General features: G+C 33.7%; 2 protein-coding genes across 2 annotated transcripts in view; one reads left to right on the top strand and one right to left on the bottom strand.

The window, feature by feature from the left end:
* Window positions 1-27,802, top strand: part of LOC126883174 (uncharacterized) — a 1,224,086-nt gene that overhangs the window by 733,347 nt on the left and 462,937 nt on the right. The gene's annotated exons all lie outside the window — the stretch shown is intronic.
* On the bottom strand, window positions 23,427-26,129 carry LOC126883177 (uncharacterized). Its single transcript, XM_050648423.1, has 6 exons — window positions 24,988-26,129; window positions 24,748-24,920; window positions 24,603-24,689; window positions 24,386-24,457; window positions 24,273-24,326; window positions 23,427-23,658 (listed from the first exon to the last, which is right to left on the bottom strand). Exons 2-6 carry the CDS (start codon window positions 24,875-24,877, stop codon window positions 23,465-23,467), a joined length of 537 nt encoding a protein of 178 aa, XP_050504380.1. The 5' UTR covers window positions 24,878-24,920; window positions 24,988-26,129; the 3' UTR covers window positions 23,427-23,464.

The following is a 27,802-nucleotide window of genomic DNA, read 5'->3' on the forward strand; positions in this document are numbered from 1 at the left end:
CATGAAGTCGGTGATAGAGTTTGACAAATCTTTATGGTTGTTAAATATCTTTTAATTTGTGTATTCGATTTTTAAAGGTAGGTACTATATACGTCCATTTGGCACAATAAAAAATAACCTTCGACCGGTACATATTGCTTGTATCGATGCTCGGTGCATTGTTCAGTCATAAATTTTACCTGTCCCTATAGCGTCGGCCGTCGGGTCCTATTGTAAATTATTATAATAATAGTCCGTCTCGGTATTTTATTATTTCTGTCATAAGTATCTCTGTGGAAATGCAAATGCTGCTTGTAACATCCCAAAAACCAGCTCTACTATTAATTGTACTCGTATAAATAAGTGTATAATATGTACCTACCTACTTATTTATTGTATTCATTTATAGACCTGGATCCCGCGTAATAAAAAAAGTTGATTAACAGCAAGCTGAAAATTTGTTAATAGCTTCACGGTGTCTAGTCGGACAAACTTTGATGTACGGGAATACTGGAACCGGGGAAGTTTTAATTGTGGAACAGGTTAAAAACTTGGAACATCAGACTACCGAAAACGTTCCATGTATTTTGTCGGACAGAACTTCCAATTGATTTGTTACCATTTCATTAAACTCTTATGCAAAAATCAGACTGCGTACCAGTCTACTTTTATTCTCTTAATATTTTTACTTAAAAAAAGTGCACTACAATCATCTCGCTAAACTTAATATAACTGTTTTCGAGATAAACCCATTTTAAATCTGCGATATAACATAATTTTTTGCATAATATTGTAGTTAAATCCGAAAAATCAACTTAAAACCATAATAATAATTGTGCCAATTCTCATTTGTCATTTATATTTTTGGAGATTTTTATGGTTTATAAGTTATTTTTCGAGTTTAGCGAGACGAATGTAGTATATATTTTTTAAGTAATAATATTAAGAGAATAAAAGTTTTGATTCGAAAAGTATATGTAATGTAGAGTTCCCTCAGCGATGTGATATAATATTATTACAGTATAGCTCCCCGTGCATGACAAGCTTATGGAGGTAGCCCATATAGCCTAGGCTATAATATTATTAAAAAAATCACTTAGATGGGACAATGGCTTTAGGAAATTCGAGACATCAAAAATGGCCCATTTTTAAGGTGGTGCGTTAATTTCTTGGAGAAATGTAATTATAATTTAATGTAAATAATCTAATATCCAATAATTGTAAATTAATATAAGATGTAATATAAGTTCCTTAAAAAATATATTTTTTATTTCCCACAATACATTCTCCACAGGTATAAATATCGTCTCTAGACGTCCACCGAACGTCCTCCCAGGACGTTAGATGGATGATCGGCAGCAATACATTGGACCAAACTGGGACGTCCTATGAAGGCCCAATTGACGTCCACCGAACGTCCCTTCGGACGTTAGGTGGACCTCCATTGGGCGTTTGGCAACGTGGAATTTGGACCAAAATTGGACGTCCTGTTAAGGTCCAATTCACGTCCCCTAAGACGTCCGATTAAGATCCAATTTACTCCGATTAAGGTCCAATTTACGTCCAATTAAGGTCCCATTTACGTCCGATTAAGGTCCAATTTACGTCCGATTAAAGTCCAATTTACGTCCGATTAAGGTTCAATTTACGTCCGATTAAGGTCCAATTTACGTCCGATTAAGGTTCAATTTACGTCCGATTAAGGTCCAATTTACGTCCGATTAGGGTCCAATTTACGTCCCCTAGGACGTCCGATTAAGGTCCAATTTACGTCCGATTAAGATCCAATATATGTCCCCTCGGACATTAGATGGACGTCCAATGGACGTTCGGTAGCGCGACATTTGGACCAAAATAGGACGTATAAAGGACGTTCCTCGGACGAAAACGGACGTCCAATGGACGTCCCTAAAGTCCGTGAAGGACGTCCATTGGACGTCCTTGTGCTATTAGGGTAGGTACCTACCTATAATTCTGGTGATTTTTTAAATCCTCTATTGTTAAGAGAATTTACACCTTTAGCCAAAGTTTTACGATTTTCTAACGGAAATTAACAAGTTATTTTAAATACGCACCAATTATCGATGTTGAAAGGAGTTTTTCAAGTTATAAAAATATTTTGTCTGATCAAAGAATATGTTTCCTCGTAAAGAATTTGGAAAAACACATTGTAGTGAATTATAATCGAAGATATATTTATAGTGATATTGTTGTTTTATTTTAAATAGGTAACTATTGGTAGCAGTTTTTGTAAAAACTGTGAATAAATTGCATATATAAAAAATGATTTTATTTGAAAAATAATAAATAAGATTACTAAATAAGACAGAAAATTTGTGGTTTCCCGAAATGCGCATTTTTTGAATTTTTGTGCATATCTTGCGCATATTTCGTAATTTTTTACCGCATATATATGCGAATATTTCATCAAAATTGATCGCATATAAATCCGCTCCCTAGTCATTGTATTCTGTTGGCTGATTCCAATGATTTGAGCCGCCGTACGACACGTTGGGACCAATGGGAGTGAAGATACGTAACTAATACCTATCAAGAGGTTTACTCAAACTTCTTTTCTGTACTTATACCTACCACTCGGTATAAGTACAAAAAAGAAGTTTGTGTAAACCTTTGCACAACTGTGTAAATACTAAAGAAAAATCTAAAATATTAAAAAAAAATAGTGGAATCCGTTAATCTGTTCTCGAAAAAATTAGCTATGAAAATGAGCATAATTTTCTATATCCCTAACTTTTGACGAGCAGTTTAGCTTAAATGGGGAAAAGCGGTAAGCTTAGACCAAACACCAGTAGGAGGCATTCAATTAATTGAGGAAAAAAATTAAATGGATAACAATATTCATTTCAGTTATAGAAAAGGCATTGCCCCGCTAGAATGGTTGAAATCACAAGTAACAATTAATAGTTCTACAAAAAAGACAGGCGCTTGAAAGTGATAAGACCATTGAACAATAAGCCTGCGAACTGCCTTTAAACACATTCTTAAAAATAATCCATAACACAATTAAAAAAAGGTTTGTTAAGAAATTCTTTTATAGACTTCAGAAATTCAACAACTTCTCCTGATTATGTTTAAAAAACGTACGGAATGCACTAAATGAAAAAAAGAAGAAAAAGATTTATCATACCGTTATACTCTAATATATTCTTACGTTGAATATTTGATGCTTCCCTGTAGAGTATAAAACGGACAGTTGTGTTTTTCCCGTGAGCTGCCTTGTTTAGTCTTCTTTGTCGTTCTATTCGTTAAATCCTATCCTCTCAAGTCACAGCGTCAGAAAGCAGTGGGTATATGCAGTGAACGGGAGGCCTATGTCGAGCAGTGAACGTTGGGGCCCTTTCGCGTTTATCATATGTAGAGAAGTCGCTTGTCAAAAACTGGACGTATGTAATCGTATTCTATTTGTTAAATACTCTCACCTAATATGTCATACCATGTGTGTTAATCCATTTTATTTCTACAATTTTAAAGTGTTATTACATGCCGTCATTTTCATTTGTCTACACCATCTTATTCTGCCAGTTAAATCCCATCATTTCAGACGCTGTACGTCACGATTGAACCAATAGAACCGTAGATACAAGACTAAGGCCCTTTTGACATGATGCTGTAATTGATTTTCATACGTCATTGTATTATATTAGTCAAATCCAGTTATTTTAGGTGCTGTACGCCACGATTGGACCAATAGGAGCGAAGATACGTAAATAAGGCCCTTTTGACATATTGCTGTATTTGATTTTTCTCTGTCATTGTATTCTGTTCATTAAACCCTACCATTTGAGCTGCTGTACGTCACAATTGGACCAATAGGACTAGATATACATAACTAGGGCCCTTTTGACTTGTTGCTGTATTTGATTTTTCTGTGTCATTGTATTTTATTTGTCAAGTCCTATTATTTGAGATGCCGTACGTCACGATTGGTCTTATAGGACCGAAGATACGCGACTAAGGCCCTTTTGACATGAGGTTGTATTTGATTTTTCTCTCATTGTATTCTGTTTGTCAAATCCTATCATTTGAGGTGCTATACATCACGATTGGACCAACAGGACCGAAGATACATAACTAAGGCCCTTTTGACATATTGCTTGTTTGATTTTTCTGTGTCATTGTCTTCTACGATGTCTAAGGCATATCTCTGATATGCCCTATTTTTAAATTGGACTTCGTAAGTCCTAGGTTTTCACCCACAAGCTTTTATTTGACACCTCATTTGTCATTCTACCCGGTATAATGGCGGAGGAGTTATATTGGCGGTCGTACGGACCGACAGAAAGAGTACCCAGCTCAAATATCTCACCTTTAGTACCATCCTTGGATTATAAGCTTTCATTTGACACCTCATTTATTATTATAGCTGGTATAATGATAGAGGAGTTACATTCGCGGTCGGACGGACCCACCGACAGACCGCCTAGGTCAAATATCTCACCTTTAGTACCATCCTTGTATTACCAGCTTACATTTGACACCTTATTTGTCATTCTACCTGGTATAATGACGGAGAAGTTATATTCGCGGTCGTACGGACCGACAGAAAGATTGTCTAGGCCAAATATCTCACTTTTAGTACCATCCTTGGATTATAAGCTTTCATTTGACACCTTATTTATCATTCTACTTGGTATAAAGACGCAGAAGTTATAGTCGCGGTCGTACGGACCGGCGGAAAGACAGCTTAGGTCAAATCGCTCACCTGTAGTACCATCATTGGATTATCAGCTTTCATTTGACACCTCATTTGTCATTCTACTTGGTATAAAGACGCAGAAGTTATAGTCGCGGTCGTACGGACCGGCGGAAAGACAGCCTAGGTCAAATCGCTCACCTGTAGTACTATCATTGGATTATCAGCTTTCATTTGACACCTCATTTGTCATTCTACCTGGTATAACGACGGAGGGGTTATATGCGCGGTCGTACGGACCGACGGAAAGACAGCCTGGGTCAAATATCTCACCTTAAGTACCATCCTTGGAATATAAGCTTTCATTTGACACCTCATTTGTCATTCTACCTGGTATAATGACGGAGAAGTTATATTCGCGGTCGTACGGACCGACAGAAAGATTGCCTAGGCCAAATATCTCACCTTTAGTACCATCCTTGGATTATAAGCTTTCATTTGACACCTCATTTATCATTCTACCTGGTATAATGATTGAGGAGTTATACTCGCGGTCGGACGGACCGACGGACAGACGATGTAGGTCAAATATCTCACCTTTAGTACCATCCTTGGAATATCAGCCTTCATTTGACACCTCATTTCTCATTCTACATGGTATAATGACGGAGGAGTTATATTCCCGGTCGTACGGACCGTCGGAAAGACAGCCTAGGTCAAATATCTCACCTTTATTACCATCCTTGGAATATAAGCTTTCATTTGACACCTCATTTGTCATTCTAACTGGTATAATGATGGAGGAGTTATATTGGCGGTCGGAGGGACCGGCGCACAGATCGCCTAAGTTAAATATCTCACCTTTAGTACCATCCTTGTATTATAAGCTTTCTTTTGACACCTCATTTGTCATTCTACCTGGTATAATGACGGAGGAGTTATATTCGCGGTCGGAGGGACCGACGGAAAGACAGCCTAGGTCAAATATCTCACCTTTAGTACCATCCTAGGATTATCAGCTTTCATTTGACACCTCATTTGTCATTCTACCTGGTATAATGACGGATAAGTTATATTCGCTGTCGAAGGGACCGAGTCACAGACCGCCTAAGTCAAATATCTCACCTTTAGTACCATCCTTGTATTATAAGCTTTCTTTTGACACCTCATTTGTCATTCTACCTGGTATAATGACGGAGGAGTTATATTTGCGGTCGGAGGGACCGACGGAAAGACAGCCTAGGTCAAATATCTCACCGTTAGTACCATCCTTGGATTATATGCTTTCATTTGACACCTCGTTTGTCATTCTACCTGGTATAATGATGGAGGAGTTATATTCGCGGTCGTAAAGACCGACGGCCGGCCTCCAAGGTCAAATATCTCACCTTTAGTACCATCCTTGGATTATCAGCTTTCATTTGATACCTCATTTGTCATTCTAGCTGGTATATTGACGGAGGAGTTGTGGTTACAGACAGACGGACAGACGGACGTGGATAATACAAAGTTTTCACATTTTTTCAAAATTGGGTGAAAACAATAAAACATGATGCCAGACTGATTTCTTTATGAAAATAATATATACATTCTCAAATTGTCTATTTTTCGTTGTGAATAATATTGTATTCAACAGTGATGCCAAATTTCTGATGCCAAAATGATTGATAATGAAAGTGGGATATACGTTTTCATGTATATAACGGCAGCGACAAAACGGTAAAACACTGAACTAAATGTATATAATATTTTCACTGTACGATCATTTTGGACTCAAACATTTTATGGAATAAACTTATATAACTTAGTAAGAGGTAAACAAGGAAAGCTGATATATTAAAGTAACATCAAGGAATCAAATCTCTAACTACCGAGCTGATTAGACTTCTGGTAGCAAGTACAGGAATAAAGTTATTAAGGTAGTGTAAAGTGGCATCGATATACAGATGCCACTTTGCAAGACGATGCCAAATCGATGGTAAATGCATAATGTATCGATGCCAAATTGATAGTAGGATGTATATATATATATATATATATATATATATATATATATATATATATACATCCCGCTATTAAATTGGCATCTTTTCACGTTGCAGTCATTTGGCATCACCTAGAAATGCTATCATTTTCTAGGTATAATCCGTGAATGTTCGCTTAGTACACTTCTTTAAGCTTGGCACCGTTGTCGGATTTTCAGTAATCCGATTTATTTATATATTTTATTCCTTACACTATAACGACAATTTGACCCCCGTAGGTCAAAAACATTGCTTAAACATCACTTTGGCAACAACAGGATGTTGCCAAGATATACATTTTTACGGAAAAGACAGTACCTAGTTAGATACATAATATCGATCGCTTCACGTTACAAGTCTTCCACTCGCACTCAGGTAAAAACCAGTTGTAGGCTCTTTTGTCTGAACGGGTCCCTGAATGAGTTTAATAATTCACTTTTATTGTGTATTTTGTTTCGTTTAGTTGAAATATCAGATTTTGTTTGTAACGAATTTCATAATAGATATTTAAATTATTTTTTTGTTAACAAAAACAAATTTTAAAGTTTGACATTTGAAAAATTAATTTTATATTGCCATTTTCATGACATGGTCAATGGTTAATTGCATTTATAATAATTTAATGGGTCATTGCGAAACAATATACAGTGCGTCCATAAAGTAACGCATAAATTCATTATTTCACAAACCGGACACTTTCAGGAAAAATACCGAAACAGGTCGATTTTTATTTTTAAATTACAATTTATTGGCATACATATCATACTAGTGACGTCATCCATCTGGGCGTGATGACGTAATCGTTGATTTTTTTAAATAAGAATAAAGGGCATGTAATAGCTCATTTGAAAGGGTATGTAATTCTCTATTCAATAATATAATTGTTAATATAATTATTTATACAGGGTGTCCAAAAAATGTTATTTAAATTAAATTAATTGGTATAAAAAGATGAATGTATGTAATTTGTTTAATTCTAAATATATTTTATTGGTGCCAGCAAATATAAAAATGTTTTATTTAAAACCTAAATATTGATTTTCGCTTAAGCGTAATCTTAAACTTCCAAGAGGCAGGTGGATGGCAGCTCTAACATTTAATTTTCTGACAAAAGTAAAACGAATTTTGAATTAAATAAGTTACATACATTTTTCTTTTTGTCTCAATTAATTTAATTAAAGAATTCTTTTTGGACACCCTGTATATATAATTATGTTATTGTTTGTATTAGTAAATAGAGAATTAAATACCCTTTCAAATGAGCTATCACATGACCCCTATTCTCATTTAAAAAATTCATCGATTACGTTATCAAGCCCAGATGGATGACATCACTAGTATGATATGTAATATGCCAAAAAATTGTAATTTAAAAATAAAAATCGACCTGTTTCGAAAATTTTCCTTAAAGTCGCCGGTTTACGAAATTATGAAATTATGCGTTACTTTATGGAAGCACTGTATGTTACAATGTGTAAATTTTTCAGGAAACGTAAAAATCTTTCCATTAGTAGTTAGAGATTCTGATAGTAATACTATATTTTATATAAGTATTATGGGTTATAAATGCATCTATTAGGTCTGGATCCCGCGTATGAAAAAAAAGTTGATTAATAGCAAGCTGAAAATTTGTTAATAGCTTAAGGGTGTTTAGTCGGATAAACTTTTATATATGGGAACACTGGAACAGGGGCAGTTTTAATTGTGAAACAGGTTGAAAATTTGGAACGGTCACACCACGAAAACGGCACATTTATTTTGTCCGACATAACAGACTTAAACTCTCCGAATAGAGATTAAACTCTCATGCAAAAATTAGACTGCTATTTATCACCTGTCATAATTCCTGTCATTTGACATATTCTACATGCTCTACTCATTAAAAGGCCCATTTGGTGATAAATAGCAGTCTAATTTTTGCATGAGAGTTTAATCTCTGTTCGAAGAGTTTAAGTCTGTTCTGTCGGACAAAATACATGTGCCGTTTTCGTGGTGTGACCGTTTCAAATTTTTAACCTGTTCCAAAATTAAAACTGCCCCTGTTCCAGTGTTCCCATATATCAAAGTTTATCCGACTAGACACCCTTAAGCTATTAACAAATTTTCAGCTTGCTATTAATCAACTTTTTTTTCATACGCGGGATCCAGACCTATATCTGAAAGACCAAAAAAGTTTAAATGTTGCTTATTTTTTTGATATTATGTTTTAAAGTTTGTGGACTTATGTTGTTTTCGAAATGAAACCATAATTGGTAAAGTTTTTTCTTTATTCTCAACAAGAAACAGTCATAATACGGACAACGCACACATCTTATGGAAAATATAATGTCCCTCAAATTCAATAAAATTTATACGAATAGATCCGTTTTAATTTACCGATCAAATCTTATCATTGCGCCAACTCTTAATTATGATTAATTACGGCGCAAATTGCAATTAAAGTTTATCGAAATCACATTTTTGGAGTCCATAAAGTGTTAAAAGTGTTAAAGTTACAATCATTATTGCTCCGAGTGCTATTCATAAGAGCTTAAATCCCGCTGGGCCTAAGCGGATTAGTGAAACTAATCCGCTGATTTATGGAGTACCGAAAATCTGGGTAGTTTAAAATATTTTTTCTCTCTCTAACTTATGTACCTACCCATTTGATTTCAGATTTATTTGTATCAATTTCTGCTCTTATTTTTGAAAATAGAGAGTTGGCGCAATGATAAGATATATATATATATATATATCCGGGGTGTCATATCGGCTGACGCCGCATCCCCACACCTAACCGCCATCTATTTCTATCCTGGGCATCTTCCTCTTCCAAATCTCGGTGTTCCATGGCCTTCCTTATCGTGTCATTCCAGGATAGTCTTGGTCTTCCCCTTTTCTTCCTACCTGGGGGTTTCCATTTCAGGAGTTTCTTTGGCCATCGTTGGTCGTCCATTCTAAGTAAGTGACCGAACCATTTTAGGCTTCTTCTCTCGAGCCTGTCTACCGCTGTATCGTGTGCCTGCATCCTTCTTCTTATTTCTTCGTTACGTATTCTGTCCAATCGGGAGATTCCAGCGCTTCTACGTATGTAGTCCATTTCCACAGCATTGATCCTTCTTCTGGACTCTGCTGTTAATGTCCAGACTTCGCTTCCATACATGAGTACCGATTCCACAAATGTCTTCCCTATTCTTAATTTTGTAGTTCTGGATATATTTTTATCCCACCACACGGAATTCAAGCAACCTACTACAATGCAATGATAAGATTTGATCGGTAAATTAAAACGGATCTATTCGTATAAATTTTATTGAATTTGAGTGACATTATATTTTCCATAAGATGTGTGCGTTGTTTTCGAAATGAAACCATAATTGGTGAAGTTTTTTCTTTATTCTCAACAAGAAACAGTCATAATACGTAGAAATTTATACTAAATTTAAAATCCAGATTCAGTAGAAATAAACAAACCAAGACACGTTAAATGCTACTAGGAGCACTCCCGAATCATAATTATTTACAATGTATTGTTATATTTCTATTTGATATGAAAATTAAATTTTGATGGTTGTAAACAGGATTCAATTTAATATAAAATATTTTCAATTTTCTCAACCACGGGCATATAAATTTAGAACACCCTGTATACGACAAATTGTTATATTTAATTTTAAGAAGTGATTAGACGGAACTCGGGACAGTGCGCTTAAAATAAACAAAGTGAATGACGCGTACCATTATCGTTCTTCTCGGAAGGTCGATCATTAGCCTATGCTAAATAAAACTCAGTGAAATAGATGATAGTTCATTATCGTTTTTCGCGGAAGGTTTCGATCATTAGCCTATGCTAAATAAGACTCATTTGAAAGAGAGAATAGGTCATTAAAATTTGTAAATAGTAGAAAGTGATTTTAGAATGGGAATTAAATATTTTCTTTTGAAATCCATTAAGCATATTTAGAAAGATTAAAAATTGGTTTTTGAGGAATACTGAGAATGAGAGTTGGTGGTGGAAGGTTGATTTGTGAATCTGGAAGGGATATTGAGAAAGTAGGTGAATGAATGACAAAGTGGGATCAGAATGTTTTGAGCTGTCGAGAAGTGAAGTCGAGTAGTAGACGGTAGTGTTCGAGGAGTGAGAAAGCCGGTAGTTCCGTGAGTGTGGAGTATCTATCGTGGAACGAGAAGTAGGCCAGGTCGAGAGTAAAAGAACCTCCTTGAGCCCAGAGTGTCCCGGTAGCTGATAGCAGTTTCGAAAAAGGTAGAACACAGCATCACGACAAAAGCAGGAACGAGAGCTATTCGAGCTAGTTTTTCAAAGGAGAACATCACTGGAAGCCAGGACGAGGTTTGATCGCAGCCAAGGATAGCAGGAAAGGGTTTTGTGTGAGGACATTTTCAGTTCACCAGGAAAAGGTCAGTCTCATTTGTTTGGACATGAATGTATGGGTTTTTCGTATTAAATTCCACATAAAAAATTGAATAACATAATCAATAATATCAGAAAAGCTTCATCAAACTTAAATAGAGTTGTCCCTAATAACTCCTAATAGTTAAATGTTAATAAAAACTTTCAATAGAAAACCAAAAGGAAATAAAATTCCCAGTTGTAAATGTTATGTTTAAGAATAATAAGAAATAGCAAATATTAAGCATTGATTGCCTTTTGAATAAAATAAAAAATATTTTGATTATAATTGTAACCCATATTTGTATTTTTTTTTACTCTTTTCTTTTCTATCCCGATTAGGAACCATTAAGAAATATTCAGAAGCCACGAAAGTAAGTAATTAATTTATAATTCGCCCTGAGATTGAAAACATATTGATATGTGATCTGGTTAATTAATTAGATTAGTATTAATACATTGATTAAATTAAGTGACATATAAGAATATTATCTCATATCAATAATCAAGATCACATCAGTATATACATTGTAAATTCCAAGTCATGATTTCCAAAGTTTACACATTGTAAATTATGATTCGGGAGTGCTCCTAGTATCATTTAACGTGTCTTGGTTTGTTTATTTCTACTGCATCTTTACTGTTTCTGTTAACTAATCTAAACGTAGAGATATTTTTTGAGATTCTTTAACTCTTTCAATGCTGGGGTTTGTCACATCCCACCTGTCTGTTAGTGGCAAAAAAGTTCACCTGTCGGATGCCGGGTTAAAACATGACAAATTAGATGTGGAATGAAAGCTTATAACCCAAAGATGGTACTAAAGGTGAGAAATTTGGCCTCCGACTTCAGGATAAAGAGTTGCAACTCGAAGTATTGTTCTAAATTCGCAGAAATAGTACAAACTATGTATTACTCGACGCGCCTTAGAAAGACGAGAACAAATATTTATGCCTGTCCGGTTTTATGCCTGTCTGTCCGTCCGTCTGTCAGATATAATCACAGAGGTTGAATGAAAGATTATAACCCATAGATGGTACTAGCGATTAGAAATTTGACGCGCATTAGAAAAATGAGAACAAAGAAATACTTTTTTTAGTTTTACACCACTTCCGGTTAAAATGGTGTACCCGGAAGTGACACACATAGTCACAGAAAAATATACTTGATCAATTTACGTGTATTAAGAGGTCGAAACCGAATTTTTTTAATTCTGGTTTTGATGTCATATGCGGTTAAAAAATTGTCTGGAAGTGGAAGAAACCAGTTTAATAGTTGTCCCCTTCGAGTAGCGAAAAATAAACGATACTTTGTAAAAACATTCAACATTGGTTGATATTCCGCTGTTTTCATATTATTTATTGACCTAAGTTTTTGTAAAATGCACTAGTCTTTTTTAAAGATATCATTGGACAATTTACTCACTGTTTTTGGATTTTACAAAATCGCTTGGATTGGCATGAAATTTGACATAAGCATAGCTAACATGTCAAAGAAAAAAGTGATATTGTGCCAGTGTGTGCTTTTTTCTGGGGATGAGTACCACCCCCTTCTCGAGTGTGAAAAATATAGGTAAAAATATGTCAGTAAGTGGATAAACTAATTAAATTCCTTGTATTTTTTGTTTTTAGATGGTTTTTCGTAAATAAATCAAAAAGTAAGTATTTGATCGAAAAAACTATTCTTAGCAAATATAAAGCTTATAAAACAGTAAAAAAAATTATGTATGTATGAAGTCTGGACACACAATAAAAACAGAGTTGGAGCTGAACAACAGTTGGTTCTTATTCGTCGAATTCCAAATCGACTAGTTCAACGTAAAATATCCAAAAAATAACGCACTTTTCGGGGAAAACTCGCCACAAATTTTTTAAAGTGTTTAAAAAAGTTTTATTTTTGTTATTTAAAAAGTATCTATTCTATCACCATCAGCATCAAAAGTAAGTTACGCTTTAAATAAAATATGTCCCTTTTTTTGCTAAAAGAAATCGTGAAAATCACCACCTAATTAGCATTCCATATGAAATTAATAGTTACCGCCCTAGTTAATTTACTTATATTATACTGTTTATATGATCTATAAGATTTATTGGCAAGAAATGCTTATTAAAAAAAATTGGTTTTAAAATAAAAAAATTTTAATTTTGAAAAAAAATGCCTTGGTTTAAAATAACTTAAACATTAGTGATACTAAATATCTCAAAGAGTAAAAAATGTACATATCACATAAACAATACATAAGTAAATTAGGCGGTGATTTTTACATTTTTTTAACAAAAAAGAGACTTCATTTTGATGCTAACTAACTTTTGATGCTAGAAACGTTTATAAAAATACAAATAAAACTTTTTAGACATTTTATAACAGTTGTAAGTCATGAGTTTTTCCCGAAAAGTGCTTCGTTTTATGGTTATTTCATGTTAAAATATTCGATTTGTATTTTGACGAAGTAGAACCTGCTTTTCATTAAGGTGATACAGTAGCGATCAACAGGTAGCCAAAACGCGTTCCAAGATTGCGGCTGTAATTTTGAATATTTTTTCGAGATATTTGGCACACGTATTCGTAATATAATAAAGAATGGCGGTACAGAGCCGAATTTGAAAAATATATTAATATGTGGAAATTACTCTGTAATTAAATATAATATTAAAAAAACGAGCCTGTACCGCCATTAAGAAGAACAAAAAAATACACTTTCTTCAAATAAACTTTTTATCCGATGCCTAGATTTTGTGTCATTTTGGAACTACTAATGAAATACAAAATTTTAGTAGTTCCAAAATGACACAAAATCTAGGCATCGGATAAAAAAGTTCATTTGAAGAAAGTGTATTTTTTTGTTCTTCTTAATGGCGGTACAGGCTCGTTTTTTAAATATTGTATTTAATTACAGAGTAATTTCCACATATTCATATATTTTTCAAATTGGGCTCTGTACCGCCATTCTTTATTATATTACGAATACGTGTGCCAAATATCTCGAAAAAATATTCAAAATTACAGCCGCAATCTTGGAACGCGTTTTCGCTACCTGTTGATCGCTACTGTTTCCTCTTAACTACAACTCTACTTTTACAGGGTCTACAGACTTCATACATACACCATTGTTTTCACTTTTTTATACGCTATATTTTTGCTAAGAATATTTTTCGTTAAAATACTTTTTGAGTTTTTTTCTAAAACCGTCTAAAAACGTGACTTTTTTGTTGAAAAACGAACATAATATATTCACTTGCAAATAACTCAAACAGTATGTTAAGAAAAAATCTATAGAACAAAAACTAGCTTAGAATTACTCAGTTTATCCACTTTAGGACTTATTTTGAATGTATGTCTTTTCACATTATAAAAGTGGTTGTACTAACTCCCAAGGCAAAAGCACACGTCGGCACAATATCACTTTTTCTTTGACCTGTCAGCTATGTGCATACCCAATTTCATGTCAATCCAAGCGGTTGTTTAAAATTCGGAGGTTTTGCAATATTTACCGTGAGTGGATGGACTACAGATATATGTATATTAGATAAAAATTATAGTCTCAGCGAATCTTTGAAATATCTCCATTCCTTTGAAATGTTACATTTTTTAAGCCTTGAGGGAGTAGGCGCAAAATTATGACCAATGCTATTTAAATGCATTCAGTTTATTCGAATCCTGAGAAAACTAATAAGAATTTTGGAAAAATTTAAACGCAGAATGAAAGATTACATTATAACCGAGGGCGAAACTCTCTAAAAACTTTTATGTTTATATTGATAAGTGAAAGGGTGAAAAAAAAAGAAAATTTAGTGTGATTTTTTATTTCAAATATTTAATTCAAAAGAAATTTTTGTTTATTCTATTCTTTTTGACATGAGGCTGTATTTGATTTCTCTATGTCATTGTATGCTATTGGTTAGTTCCTATCATTTCAGCCGACGTACGTCACGATTGGATCAATAGGGCCGAACATACATAACTAAGGCCCTTTTGGCATGATGCTGTATTATTTTGAAGTCGATACAGCCTGAATATTTTTTTTTATTTTTTTACGTTCTATGTGATTAAAAAAATTAAGAATCACCGCAATTTTAGCCCACCACCCCCTTCCCCTTTCCCCACATCAAAAAATGTCAATTTTTCGATTTTATTTTTTTTAAGTTGGTTTGCAATTAAATTATAAATTACAAAAAATTCACACGCACAGCTGAGGCTTTTACAAAACATATATTTTTATGGACCCGAAGGTCGAGTGTACATAACCTCAATGTTTTTTGTTTTTTTAATAGGTACGTATAACTTTTTTTGGCGATGGCTGCATGTCTAATTTTTTTGCGTTTTGTGAATTTTATCAAAATCTGTATTTCTGACTTTTTTCAGATTTATTCGTAAGGTGCGCCATCTTCAAAAATCCGGAAAACTGGTTTTTTCGGTAGTTTTTTGGGATTTTCTCCATTTTATATACTTCAAAATAGACTAACTCAAGGTTTTTTATAGGTTACGTATATATAATTTGAAATAACTGAGTTTTTAGGGATATTCAAAAATTGTGTAAAACACCTAAACCCCCCAAAAACTATGTTTTTTCAAATTCTTAAAAGTTTCTTAATTCTTTCGTACCCCATGAAGTTAAATTACAAAGCCATTAAAATATAACTAGAGGTGATTCATACCTACTTACCATCTCAATTGAATGCAATCATCGGCAAAGCCATCTTTTAGTGTCATTGTGTCATCCCCAAAAATCTACCTGGGTCTTAAAATGCAGGTATGCATACTTGTTCCGTTATAACTCTTATCTTTTAAAATTTTGTAGTAAAAGCATTTCTATAGCTATAGTGAGTTTATTGCCCTACCTCTTTATGTGGCTTAATGATTTGGATTGTAAACACAGATAAGAAAGGGTGTGATAGACCAGAGAAATTAGCAAATAAATGGCCTCTTTCGTGACATCCGTTGATACAGGTATCTAAGAACTGCTTATGGCATTAGGGTAAATTTAGTTACAACAGTATCCAATATAAAAATTATGCAAAAAATCAAACGTACTTTTTAACTTATAAACAATATATAAACAATTAAAGATCGCTATTTGATTGTAAATATTAAAGGTGGAGACCGGTATGCTGTATGGAAAGGTGATACAATTTTACTGAAGAGCATAGAAAATTCTTTAAAATGAGTGTTTGGAAAGTTCTTTCTGTTAATTTGTTGCTTAGTTATTGGGAAAATAGCTTCAAAAGTCCATTTTTTGAAAATAATTAATAACTTTTCTAAAAATACACTAAAAGCTTTATTTTCGCGTAAGTAAAGGAACAATATTAGAAGTATTCAGCCGTTAAAATTTCAAGAAGTTTTACCTAATAGTTATTGCAAAATTGAAATTGTTTATCCCAAAAAGCTTCTATCTACAGCGTTATTATGCATAAACTATTAGGTCAACATAAATTCTAAAGACATCAAACCAAAGAGAAAGGTTCAATTTATCAAATTAGATCAAGTCTTGAATAAAAAGTTTATAATAAATATTATAAATAATTATAAAATAATTTTGAAAAAGTAGTGTTATTTTAAGCTTATTCGCGAACTCAAGCGAGGGTGCTGCCGCTTATTTTGAACTAGAGGAATTGGGATGAAGATTTAAACAAAACATCCGTTAACCTATATATCAATGTCGATTGAATGCTTGTCTGGTGTGTTCATTTAATGAATGATTTATTTATATTAATTAATTACATCAATAAAAATATTAATTATATCAAAATGCATTATCCCAATTACATCGGCCATTTTCATGCAACTGCACTGCCACCTATAGTCGATTGAGTTCGCGAATAAACAATTAAAATAACAACCGCATTAACATGTGGGAATTAACTAATTTTGATGGGAAATAAGCCACAATTTTACTAAAAAAAATGGTTTTATTTTGACAACGACACCCGATTTGAGCGTCGAAACGTTAATAAAATCAGTTTTTTTAGTAAAATTGTGGCTTATTTCCCATCAAAACTAGTTAATTCCAAAAATGCCACAAGAAAATAGCTTCAGAACAACAACACGTAGGAAGTTAATTTTTTTTATTCGACATGTTGGTATTCTTATAGAAACTGAAACAAAAATTTAATGCCCTACAACCCTTAAAACCCGAGTTAGCCACTTTTTTCAAAAATTCACCGGGGCTTTGTTTATAAATATTAGAAAATTTGAAAAGCAACATTTAAACGAATGAAAGAGCATGTTTATACAAAAAAAAATTAAAACGATTCTTTGAAAAACGAGCCGTCCATGATGCGCCAAAAGTGAAGAGTTTAAAAGTAAAGCGATTCTTACCCTCTTGATTTTATTATCAAAAACTTAATTCACAACTACACATTTATAAAAGGCGCAATACCTCCGGTAAGATTTAGGTACAAAATTAACAAAACCCAAAAAAAAATATATAATACAATATTCCAGTTACCCGTCGTTTGTCACCATTAATCCCTTTATCCTAAAGATAAATAACAGTTTGTCGACGAAAATTCCATTCGATCAAATGTTCGTCGATGAATTGTCCATTCGATGAATTGTGCATTCGACCAACTGTTTGTCGACCAACTGTTGTCGACCAATTTTCCGTCGACGAAGTGTTCTCGACCAGCTTTCCGACACCGGATTTGGGTGTCATTGTATTCTGTTGGTTAATTCCTACCATTTTAGCCACCGTACGTCATGATTGAAAAAATAGCAGCGAATATACGTAACTAAGGCCCTTTCAATATTTTACTGTAATTGATTTTTCTGTGTCATTGTATTCTGTTGACTGATTCCTATCATTTGAGCCGCCGTACGACACGTTTGGACCAATGGGAGTGAAGATACGTAACTAATACCTAACAAGAGGTTTACTCAAACTTCTTTTTTGTACTTATACCACTCGGTAAAAGTACAAAAAAAAGTTTGGGTAAACTTTTGCACAACTGTGTAAATACTAACGAAAAATCTAAAATATTAAAAAAAATTAGTGGAATCCGTTAATCTGTTCTCGAAAAAATTAGCTATGAAAATGAGCATAATTTTCTATATCCCTAACTTTTGACGAGCAGTTTAGCTTAAATGGGGAAAAGCGGTAAGCTTAGACCAAACACCAGTAGGAGGCATTCAATTAATTGAGGAAAAAAATTAAATGGATAACAATATTTATTTCAGTTACACAAAAGGCATTGTCCCGCTAGAATGTTTGAAATCACAATTAATAGTCCTACAAAAAAGACAGGCGTTTAAAAGTGATAAGACCATTGAACAATAAGCCTGTGAGCTACCTTTTAAACACATTCTTAAAAATAATCCATAACACAATTAAAAAAAGGTTTGTTAAGAAATTCTTTTATAGACTTCAGAAATTCAACAACTTCTCCTGATTATGTTTAAAAAACGTACGGAATGCACTAAATGAAAAAAAAAAAAAAGAAAAAGATTTATCATACCGTTATACTATAATATATCCTTACGTTGAATATTTGATGCTTCCCTGTGGAGTATAAAACGGACAGTTGTGTTTTTCCCGTGATCTGCCTTGTTTAGTCTTCTTTGTCGTTTTATTCGTTAAATCCTATCCTCTTAAGTCACAGCGTCAGAAAGCAGTGGGTATATGCAGTGAACGGGAGGCCAATGTCGAACAGTGAACGTTGGGGCCCTTTCGCGTTTATCATATGTAGAGAAGTCGCTTGTCAAAAACTGGACGTATGTAATCGTATTCTATTTGTTAAATACTCTCACATAATATGTCATACCATGTGCGTTAATCCATTTTATTTCTACAATTTTAAAGTGTTATTACATGCCGTCATTTTCATTTGTCTACACCATCGTATTCTGCCAGTTAAATCCCATCGTTTCAGGCGCTGTACGTCACGATTGAACCAATAGGACCGAAGATACATAACTAAGGCCCTTTTGACCTGCTGCTTGTTTGATTTTTCTGTGTCATTGTCTCCTATGATGCCTAAGGCATATTTATGACATGTCTTATTTTTAAAGAAAACAAGTAATTGGACTTCGTAAGTCCTAGGTTTTCACCCAAAGTAATCGAAAGTAGAATTGGAAGTCGATATTTGAATTCTTCGTGTAACTTTGCGTGGATTGATATACAAATTTACTAATTTTGAGTCATTTTTACTAAACTGTTTACACAGAAATAACTCTAAAGATTCAAACCTTTCAATACGCTTCGATTTATGTGTTCGTATACTATTTCTGAGTCTATTGGGACCGTGCAAGTTCGGCAAAACGACACCTGGTTTCTACGCTCTGCAACTTTATTCGCACTTTTAATTATATTGGCCAATTATATTAGTCCTGGTTACTGGATAATTGTCAAGGCCATAATCCAAAAAAATAATAAGAAGAAAAAATAAGATTCAGGTTATGTTATTAAAACGTAAACAATTGTATGTAGTAAATAAAATTAGTTATTAAAATGCAGTACTGCAAGCAAAATACAATTAATTTAATTTGCCTTCATATAATAATTGCATATAATATCAATATTGCAGAGCAACATATAATTTTTCTTCTTCAATGACAGTAGGTATGAAATGTACGTCAATTTGACAATTTCAATGGACAATATGAATTATTTAAGAAAGTTGCAATATTTCTCCGCTATTCGCGCACGATCGTTTCTCGTATCCGTTCCAAGTACTTGCACACCGCGAATAATGGCATTTCCGGTTATAACTTTTTAAGCGGAAATTACGTAAAAACCAAAATCTTACATTTGTTCTCATCTTGCTAAGCCACGTTGAATAATATATCACTTATTCTCTTTCGGCAACTTTAAAATAGTAAATACTTACGGTTGCAACTCTAAAACCGGAACTCCGACGTCAAATTTCTCATCTTTAATAATACCATCCTTAAGTTAAAAGCTTTCATTCGACACCCGATTTGTCATTCTATCTGTATTAATAACGGAGGAGTTGTATTCGCGGATGGACAGACATACGGACAGACAGCCTAGGTAAAATTTTTCATCTTTAATACCATGCTTGAACTATAAGCTATCATTTGGCACCTCATTTGCCATTATACCTGGTATAATGACGGAGGATTTATACTCGCGGTCGGAGGGATCGACGGACAGACAGCCTAGGTCAAATTTTTCACCTTTAGTATCATCCTTGGATTATAAGCTTTCATTTGACACCTCATTTGTCATTCTACCTGGTATATTGACGGAGGAGCTATATTCGCGGTCGGATGGACCGACGGTCAGACAGCGTAAGTCAAATTTCTCACCTTTAGTACCATCCTTGGATTATAAGCTTTCATTTGACACCTCTTTTGTCATTCTACCTGGTATAGTAGAGGAGTTATATTCGCGGTCGGACGGACCGACGGACAGACAGCCCAAGTCAAATTTCTCACCTTTAATACCATCCTTGGATTATAAGCTTTCATTTGACATCTCATTTGTCATTCTACCTGGTATAATGACGGAGGAGCTATATTCGCGGTCGGACGGACAAACGGACAGACAGCCTAAGTCAAATTTCTCACTTTTAGTACCATCCTTGGATTATAAGCTTTCTTTTGACACCTCATTTTTCATTCTACCTGGTATAATGACGGAGGAGTTATATTCGCGGTCGGACGGACCGACGTCTCACCTTTAGTACCATACTTCGATTATAAGCTTTCATTTGACATCTCATTTGTCATTCTACCTGGTATAATGACGGAGGAGCTATATTCGGGGTTGGACTGACCGACGCGACGGACAGACAGCCTAAGTCAAATTTCTCACCTTTAGTACCATCTTTGGATTATAAGCTTTCATTTGACACCTCATTTGTCATTCTACCTGGTATATTGACGGAGGAGCTATATTCGCGGTCGGACGGACCGACGGTCAGACAGCGTAAGTCAAATTTCTCACCTTTAGTACCATCCTTGGATTATAAGCTTTCATTTGACACCTCTTTTGTCATTCTACCTGGTATAGTAGAGGAGTTATATTCGCGGTCGGACGGACCGACGGACAGACAGCCCAAGTTAAATTTCTCACCTTTAATACCATCCTTGGATTATAAGCTTTCATTTGACATCTCATTTGTCATTCTACCTGGTATAATGACGGAGGAGCTATATTCGCGGTCGGACGGACAGACGGACAGACAGCCTAAGTCAAATTTCTCACTTTTAGTACCATCCTTGGATTATAAGCTTTCTTTTGACACCTCATTTTTCATTCTACCTGGTATAATGACGGAGGAGTTATATTCGCGGTCGGACGGACCGACGTCTCACCTTTAGTACCATACTTCGATTATAAGCTTTCATTTGACATCTCATTTGTCATTCTACCTGGTATAATGACGGAGGAGCTATATTCGGGGTCGGACTGACCGACGCGACGGACAGACAGCCTAAGTCAAATTTCTCACCTTTAGTACCATCTTTGGTTATAAGCTTTCATTTGACACCTCATTTGTCATTCTACCTGGTATAATGACGGAGGAGTTATATTCGCGGTCGGACGGACCGACAGCCTAAGTCAAATGTCTCACCTTTAGTACCATCCTTGGATTATAAGCTTCTATTTGACACCTCATTTGTCATTCTACCTGGTATAATGACGGAGGAGCTATATTCGCGGTCGGTCGGACCGACGGACAGACAGCCTAAGTCAAATTTCTCACCTTTAGTACCATCCTTGGATTATAAGCTTTCATTTGACACCTCATTTGTCATTCTACCTGGTATAATGACGGAGGAGTTATATTTGCGGTCGGACAGACCGAAGGACAGAAAGTTTAAGTCAAATATCTCACCTTTAGTACCATCCTTGGATTATACGCTTTCATTTGACACCTCATTTGTCATTCTACCTGGTATAATGACGTAAGAGTTATATTCGCGGTCGGACAGACCGACGGACAGATAGTTTAGGTCAAATTTCTCACCTTTAGTACCATCCTTGGATTATAAGCTTTCACATTTTTTCAAAATTGGGTGAAAACAACTTGATGCCAGAATGATTTGTTGATGAAAATAATATATACATTCTCAAATTGCCTATTTTTCGTTGTGGATAATATTGTATTCAACAGTGATGCCAAATTTCTGATGCCAAAATGATTGATAATGAAAGTGGGATATACGTTTTCATGTATATAGCGGCAGCGACAAAACGGTAAAACACTGAACTAAATGTATATAATATTTTCACTGTGCCATCATTTTGAACTCAAACATTTTATGGAATAAACTTATATAAGTCAGTAAGGAATAAACAAAGAAAGCTGATATATTAAAGTAACATCAAGGAATCAAATCTCTAACTACAGAGTTGATTAGACTTCTGCTAACAAGTACAGGAAAAAAGTTATTAAGGTAGTGTAAAGTGGCATCGATATACAGATGCCACTTTGCAAGACGATGCCAAATTGATGGTAAATGCATAATGTATCGATGCCAAATTGATAGTAGGATTTATATATATATATATATATATATATATATATAGACGTACACACCGGCCATGTGAGTCCCATTTTGCCGTATGCTGCGCACCGTCCGAGACCCGTTTTGACCATGCGAGACCCTTCAGCGGGACTCGCATGGTTTTATCGTGTATATCGGTTGCAGAAGGTCCAACTTATCCAAAAAAACTGATCAACAAAAAATTTTTTTTGGACTCGGAAGTCTGTTTGCTATCGCAAAATATATGGAATTTAGTTCATAGAAACGCACCATAGGCGGCGCACAGGTAGACTGTATGTAAGCTGTATGTCCATCCGAGACCCAGATTGATCAAACATTATATGCGAGACCCAAAACCCGGCAACGTTGCTTTGTTATAATTTACTAAAGGAATTTCATTTGAACTTTATTTTAGCCAGGGCCGCGATTCAAAAAGAACGACTGTCCGCCATATTTAAAGACGGCGTAAATCGTGTAGCCGAGAAGCAGAATCGCGGGACTGATTATATTTTGTCAGCAGGCTACTTTTCACCAGATTATTGATTACGTATTGGTTGTATTCGGTGGGATTTTGTATTGGATTAAAGAAGGGCTCCCGCCATTCTTTAATACCGCTAAGTTGGAAAAAAAAACGTTTGTGCGATGAAAAAATTTAAAGTTGTATGTATTTTTTAATCCACATTATAAAAAGATAATAAAATACAAGTCCAAAAAATGTTTTAGGGGTGGACAACCCTTATCATCTAGGGGGATAAAAATCGGTCGAACCGTTTCAGAGGAGTTTGGGAACGTACTTTATGACACAAGAATTTTATATAATATAAGATACTATTTTATTAATCATATTTTTGTTAAGAATCTGATTTGCTAGATTAAATGAATTTTTACCGAAAAATATATATCAAACGAAATCGAATTAAAACACAAATGTTTAGAAACACGTTATTTAATAAAAAACTTCACAAAAACTACACTCTGTAAGAATTGTAAACAAACGTTTTAATTTTTACCCAATCAATTGATTGAAAGTTTTCTCCAGCTTTATTTTTTTTAAATTTCTGTACGTCTGCTTTTTTCGGAACCCTTTTTTCTTTTATGAATCTTGTAAAGTATTTAAGCATAGTTTGTTTGTCCTTTTCGGTCCATCGGTGCCTTGCAATCGCTAAAAAAAGTTAATACATAAATAGTTATTTATGATATAAGTGTTAAAAGTACACGTTTAAGGCACGCATGTGAAAGTTTGCAGAATGAGCTATAGCAAGTTCTGCAATTCACATGAGTGCCTTAAAAATGTACTTTTTAACACGCATATCATACAATATTTTTTCTACAAACGTAATTACAGAACAATATCTACAAAAACTTTTACTTGAACTTGACTGACATTCCATTTTTATATTTTTTGACATTACATCAAAATTGTCTATACGGTCAATACGAACTGCAGTGCCTTAAAAATATTTTAAAGCACTAGTGCCTTAAAGTAGCATTTTTAACGCACGCATGGAGTGCTAAAAATTGCATTTTTAACACGGTTGTAGAAAAAAAATAATACTTAAAAATTGTAACAAAAAATATGCCGTAAATTAGTTATAAAATTTGGAAAGCATTTTTAATTTTAACAAAAACAGGTAATTGTCCTTTTACAAATAAAATTATTATATTAGAGTTTTTTACGAATAAATATTTTTTAAATCCTATTAGGTAATAAATGTATTATTAAATTAAAACAATTGTATTACGAGTAGCAGAGTAATAGTTATCTAAAGAAATTACCATTTGAAGTGCTTTCGGTTTTTTCAGTAGTTGGCACCTCCTTTCTTTTTGTAACTAAAAAAATCAAATAATACATGCATTTTTTCGATATACTCTTATTAAAACTGCTTTACCTTTATTATTTTGCATTGGATGCGTCATTTCATCGGTAAATAACTTTCTTTTACCCTTCGACGAAACTTTTTCTGCAAATTAATAATAATTAGTTATTTGTTACTTTTAAGTAGAAAACTGCTTTTAAGAGTTAGGAGCTACTCATCTTTTTTTTTCATTTATAACATTTATTGTAATGATTTTTTAAAACTTCGTTTATAATAATCTTTTACCTACCATTTTTATTAGCTTGTTCAATCTTTTCGTCGGTTACATCGCTAAAATTACTTTTAGGACTCCAAGAATGAGTAGGCTCTGTTAATTCTAAAAAATGGATTATTAAACTTTTAGGCAATTACCAATGCGAGTACACTAATTCTACCTTTTTCATTTATTTCATTTATTTCTGTTTCTATGTTTTCAATTTCCAAGTAGTCATTTTCTTCTATATTGATATCGTCTAAGCTCTTTCCTTTGTAAATATTAACATCACCTTTATTCAAAGCGATCATTAGTTTGGCTATTTTTGCAGTCTGGTATAGATCTTGAGGAAGTCTAAAAAATATTACAACTATTAATTATGCTAATATAATAATAAACCACTTTAACAAGATTGGCTTACCTATACCATTCTTCATGGGTTTTTTTGTATGGCCCATAAAAATGGCTAATTGTTCCATGTCAGTATTATTAATGTCCATAATCTGTAAAATTGTTGCAGTCTGTTTTCGAAATTTGGTAGAAGTTAGAGAGTTGGGATCCTTTGCCCCACAGTTTTTTGCAAATTGTTTAATTACACTTGTTCCATGGAACCAACCTTTCGACGAATTTGGATTTGCAAATATGTATTTATTATCTTCTGGAATTAATTTTATTTTTTCCCTTATTTTAATCATCAGCTCAATTTTCTCGTTTAAAAAAGGAGAAATTAAAATAGCTACAGGTTTGCTACCTTTTCCACCTGTAATAATTCTTCTAAAGTTTCTACACAATAGTTTTTCTGAAACAGTTAAACTTTCAGCAATTTCTTTTTGAACACTGGGCTCCGCAAATGATCTTTTGTAAGTAGAAATTTCAAGGTATTGAATCTCACCGATGCGTTTTCTATTTAGTATTAAAAGAAGGGCCATTATTCCTTTTGCTAAGGTTTTATATAAAGGAAGTAAATCATTTTTGTCATTTTGTTTCCCCTCCTTTTCTAAAAGTTTGTTTAATTTTTTGGCACTGTCTTCAACCTGATTTTTGACAAAATTATTAAACTTAATTACGTCACTTGTCACCGGAAGTATTTGGGGTTTTTCCCATTGCTGTTCTTTCATTGTTTTAAGGGCTAATGAAGAAATTTCATTGGCCCAACTGGTCTCTAATAATGTTTTTAAATCTCGAATGCTTTTTTTTTCCTCATTAGGGTTTTTAAAGGTAAATAATGGGGATTTTTTTAAAATCATTCGATTAATTATATCGCATACTTGTTTTAAAGTGGTACCCATATGAAGTGCTAATGATGAAGATTTAAAGCTTTTATCGGCATTACTAAATCCCGAAATTACTTTTGTGGCCGTAACTAACTCGTCAAATAATTCTGGTTTCATAGCATCAATTAGGTTCTGAACAGGTGTGAACTCTCTAAGAGCAATCAAAAGTCTTGCTAATTCTCTCATTTTGTTGGACGTTACTGTTACAATTTGCTTTCTTTTATGTTTTTTAAGATGGGTTTCCCCGAATAAACATATTAAAATATCATTTTTTGCGGTGGCGCTTATTTTATCTCCTTTCATAATGCAAAATACCTCTTTCTTTAATCTGTGATAAAAAACTGTTTTGGCAGCGAGAAGCCGCTAAAAATGTTTGGGATTGAGTTAAGGCATTTAGTCGCCCACACTTTGTACCAGTGTGTTTTTCTTGGCATTTTTTAGCATGCTTATAGAAAAAATTTTTTTTGTACACCCCAGAACAGTTTTCGCAAACAACAAAATCGTCAAAGTCTAATGCTTGGGCTTCCGTGGGCCTTCGAACAGCCACCACTTTTTTTTCTTCTCTAAACAAATGAAAATTTCCTTCCTTGCGTAAAGAATCCCATAAGGTTTTCCTTTCATTAGATCCTTTTGGAAAAGATAAAATCTTTTTTACTCGACTTTCGTCAGCATGATTTCTTTCCAAATGTCTTGCAAAATGACTCACTTCTACGAAACAAATTGGACAGAAATTATTTCTATCCCAAACTCTGTTTTTTCTATGTGAAAGGGCAACAATGGAATTATTAGTTTCGATCTAAAAAAATTAAAAGTAAGACCGTAAAAAAGTACATTTTAAAACTAAATTTAAACAATTTCAATTAATTAAAAAATTACAAGGGACAGGCCCGCGCCAAACACACTTGGCGCCCTTGTGCATTAAATTACTGTGCGCCTTCACCTATTAGGCCAGGGTAGATCCTGTTTCGAGATAAAAAAAAATTTAACAGCATTATGCATACTTTATTTTGTAATTATTCGTTTAAGTACTTGAAGGGAAGTGGATCGGGAGGAAAAAAAAATTGAATGGGGGTTGGTGGGGGTGGTTTATAGGGGTGAAAAATTTGCCTTGCGATTTCCGGCTTAGGTTCGCAATTTTTCTAATAACATTGAACGTAAAAGTTGTAGATATTAAAAAAACAAACAACTTTTGTTCTATGTATTTTTCAACATAACCTCAAAATTTACGAGAAAAATGCCAAACACCACTTTTTCATGTTCTTCGGTGTAACTTTAACAAAAATTATTTAAATTTAACCAAATTCCGGGAAATATACCTTTTTGCATCTAATATTTTTTTTAATTTTTTTTAATGGCGGATATTGAACGGTTTCCGAGAAATTTCAATCGAAAAATTTGGTAGCTCAAATTGAGCTTTTTAACTTTTGTAGGTGGGCATTATCTTCGTTGAAATGTGTACTTTCGAATGAAAAAAAAGGTCACCTTAAGAAAGAATTTTTTTGAAAATCGCAAAAAAACCGAAAAAACCGGTTTTTAGGTTATAGAATTTAAGTGATCGTTATAATTTTGAAGTTATTTACTTAAATTTCGGTTCAAACTTTGTAAAACATGTTAACATAGTTATTTATAAACAGTTTTCAATTATTTAAACACGATCAGTTAATAAAACTATTGTTTTAACAATATTTTTGCATACAATTTTTTTGCAAAATTGACATGTTTGCTTGGAAAATTTTTTTTTGTATTTAAAAAAACAAATCGAAAGTATTACATATATGCAATTTTATGAAAGAGGCGATAGCTTTTGAGTAAAAATTCTTTGAAAATTTTAAAAAGTGGTAGACTAGTATAACTCTAAGTTTTTATGTGTTCAGGACCGTAGAAATAAAAAAGAACGTAATTTTAATTTTTTTTATTCAAAATTTTGTACAGATGTTTTAATTACAAAATTAAAAATGAAAA

The sequence above is a fragment of the Diabrotica virgifera genome, chromosome 4, assembly GCF_917563875.1.
Source record: "Diabrotica virgifera virgifera chromosome 4, PGI_DIABVI_V3a".
Taxonomy (NCBI): Eukaryota; Metazoa; Arthropoda; class Insecta; order Coleoptera; family Chrysomelidae; genus Diabrotica; species Diabrotica virgifera.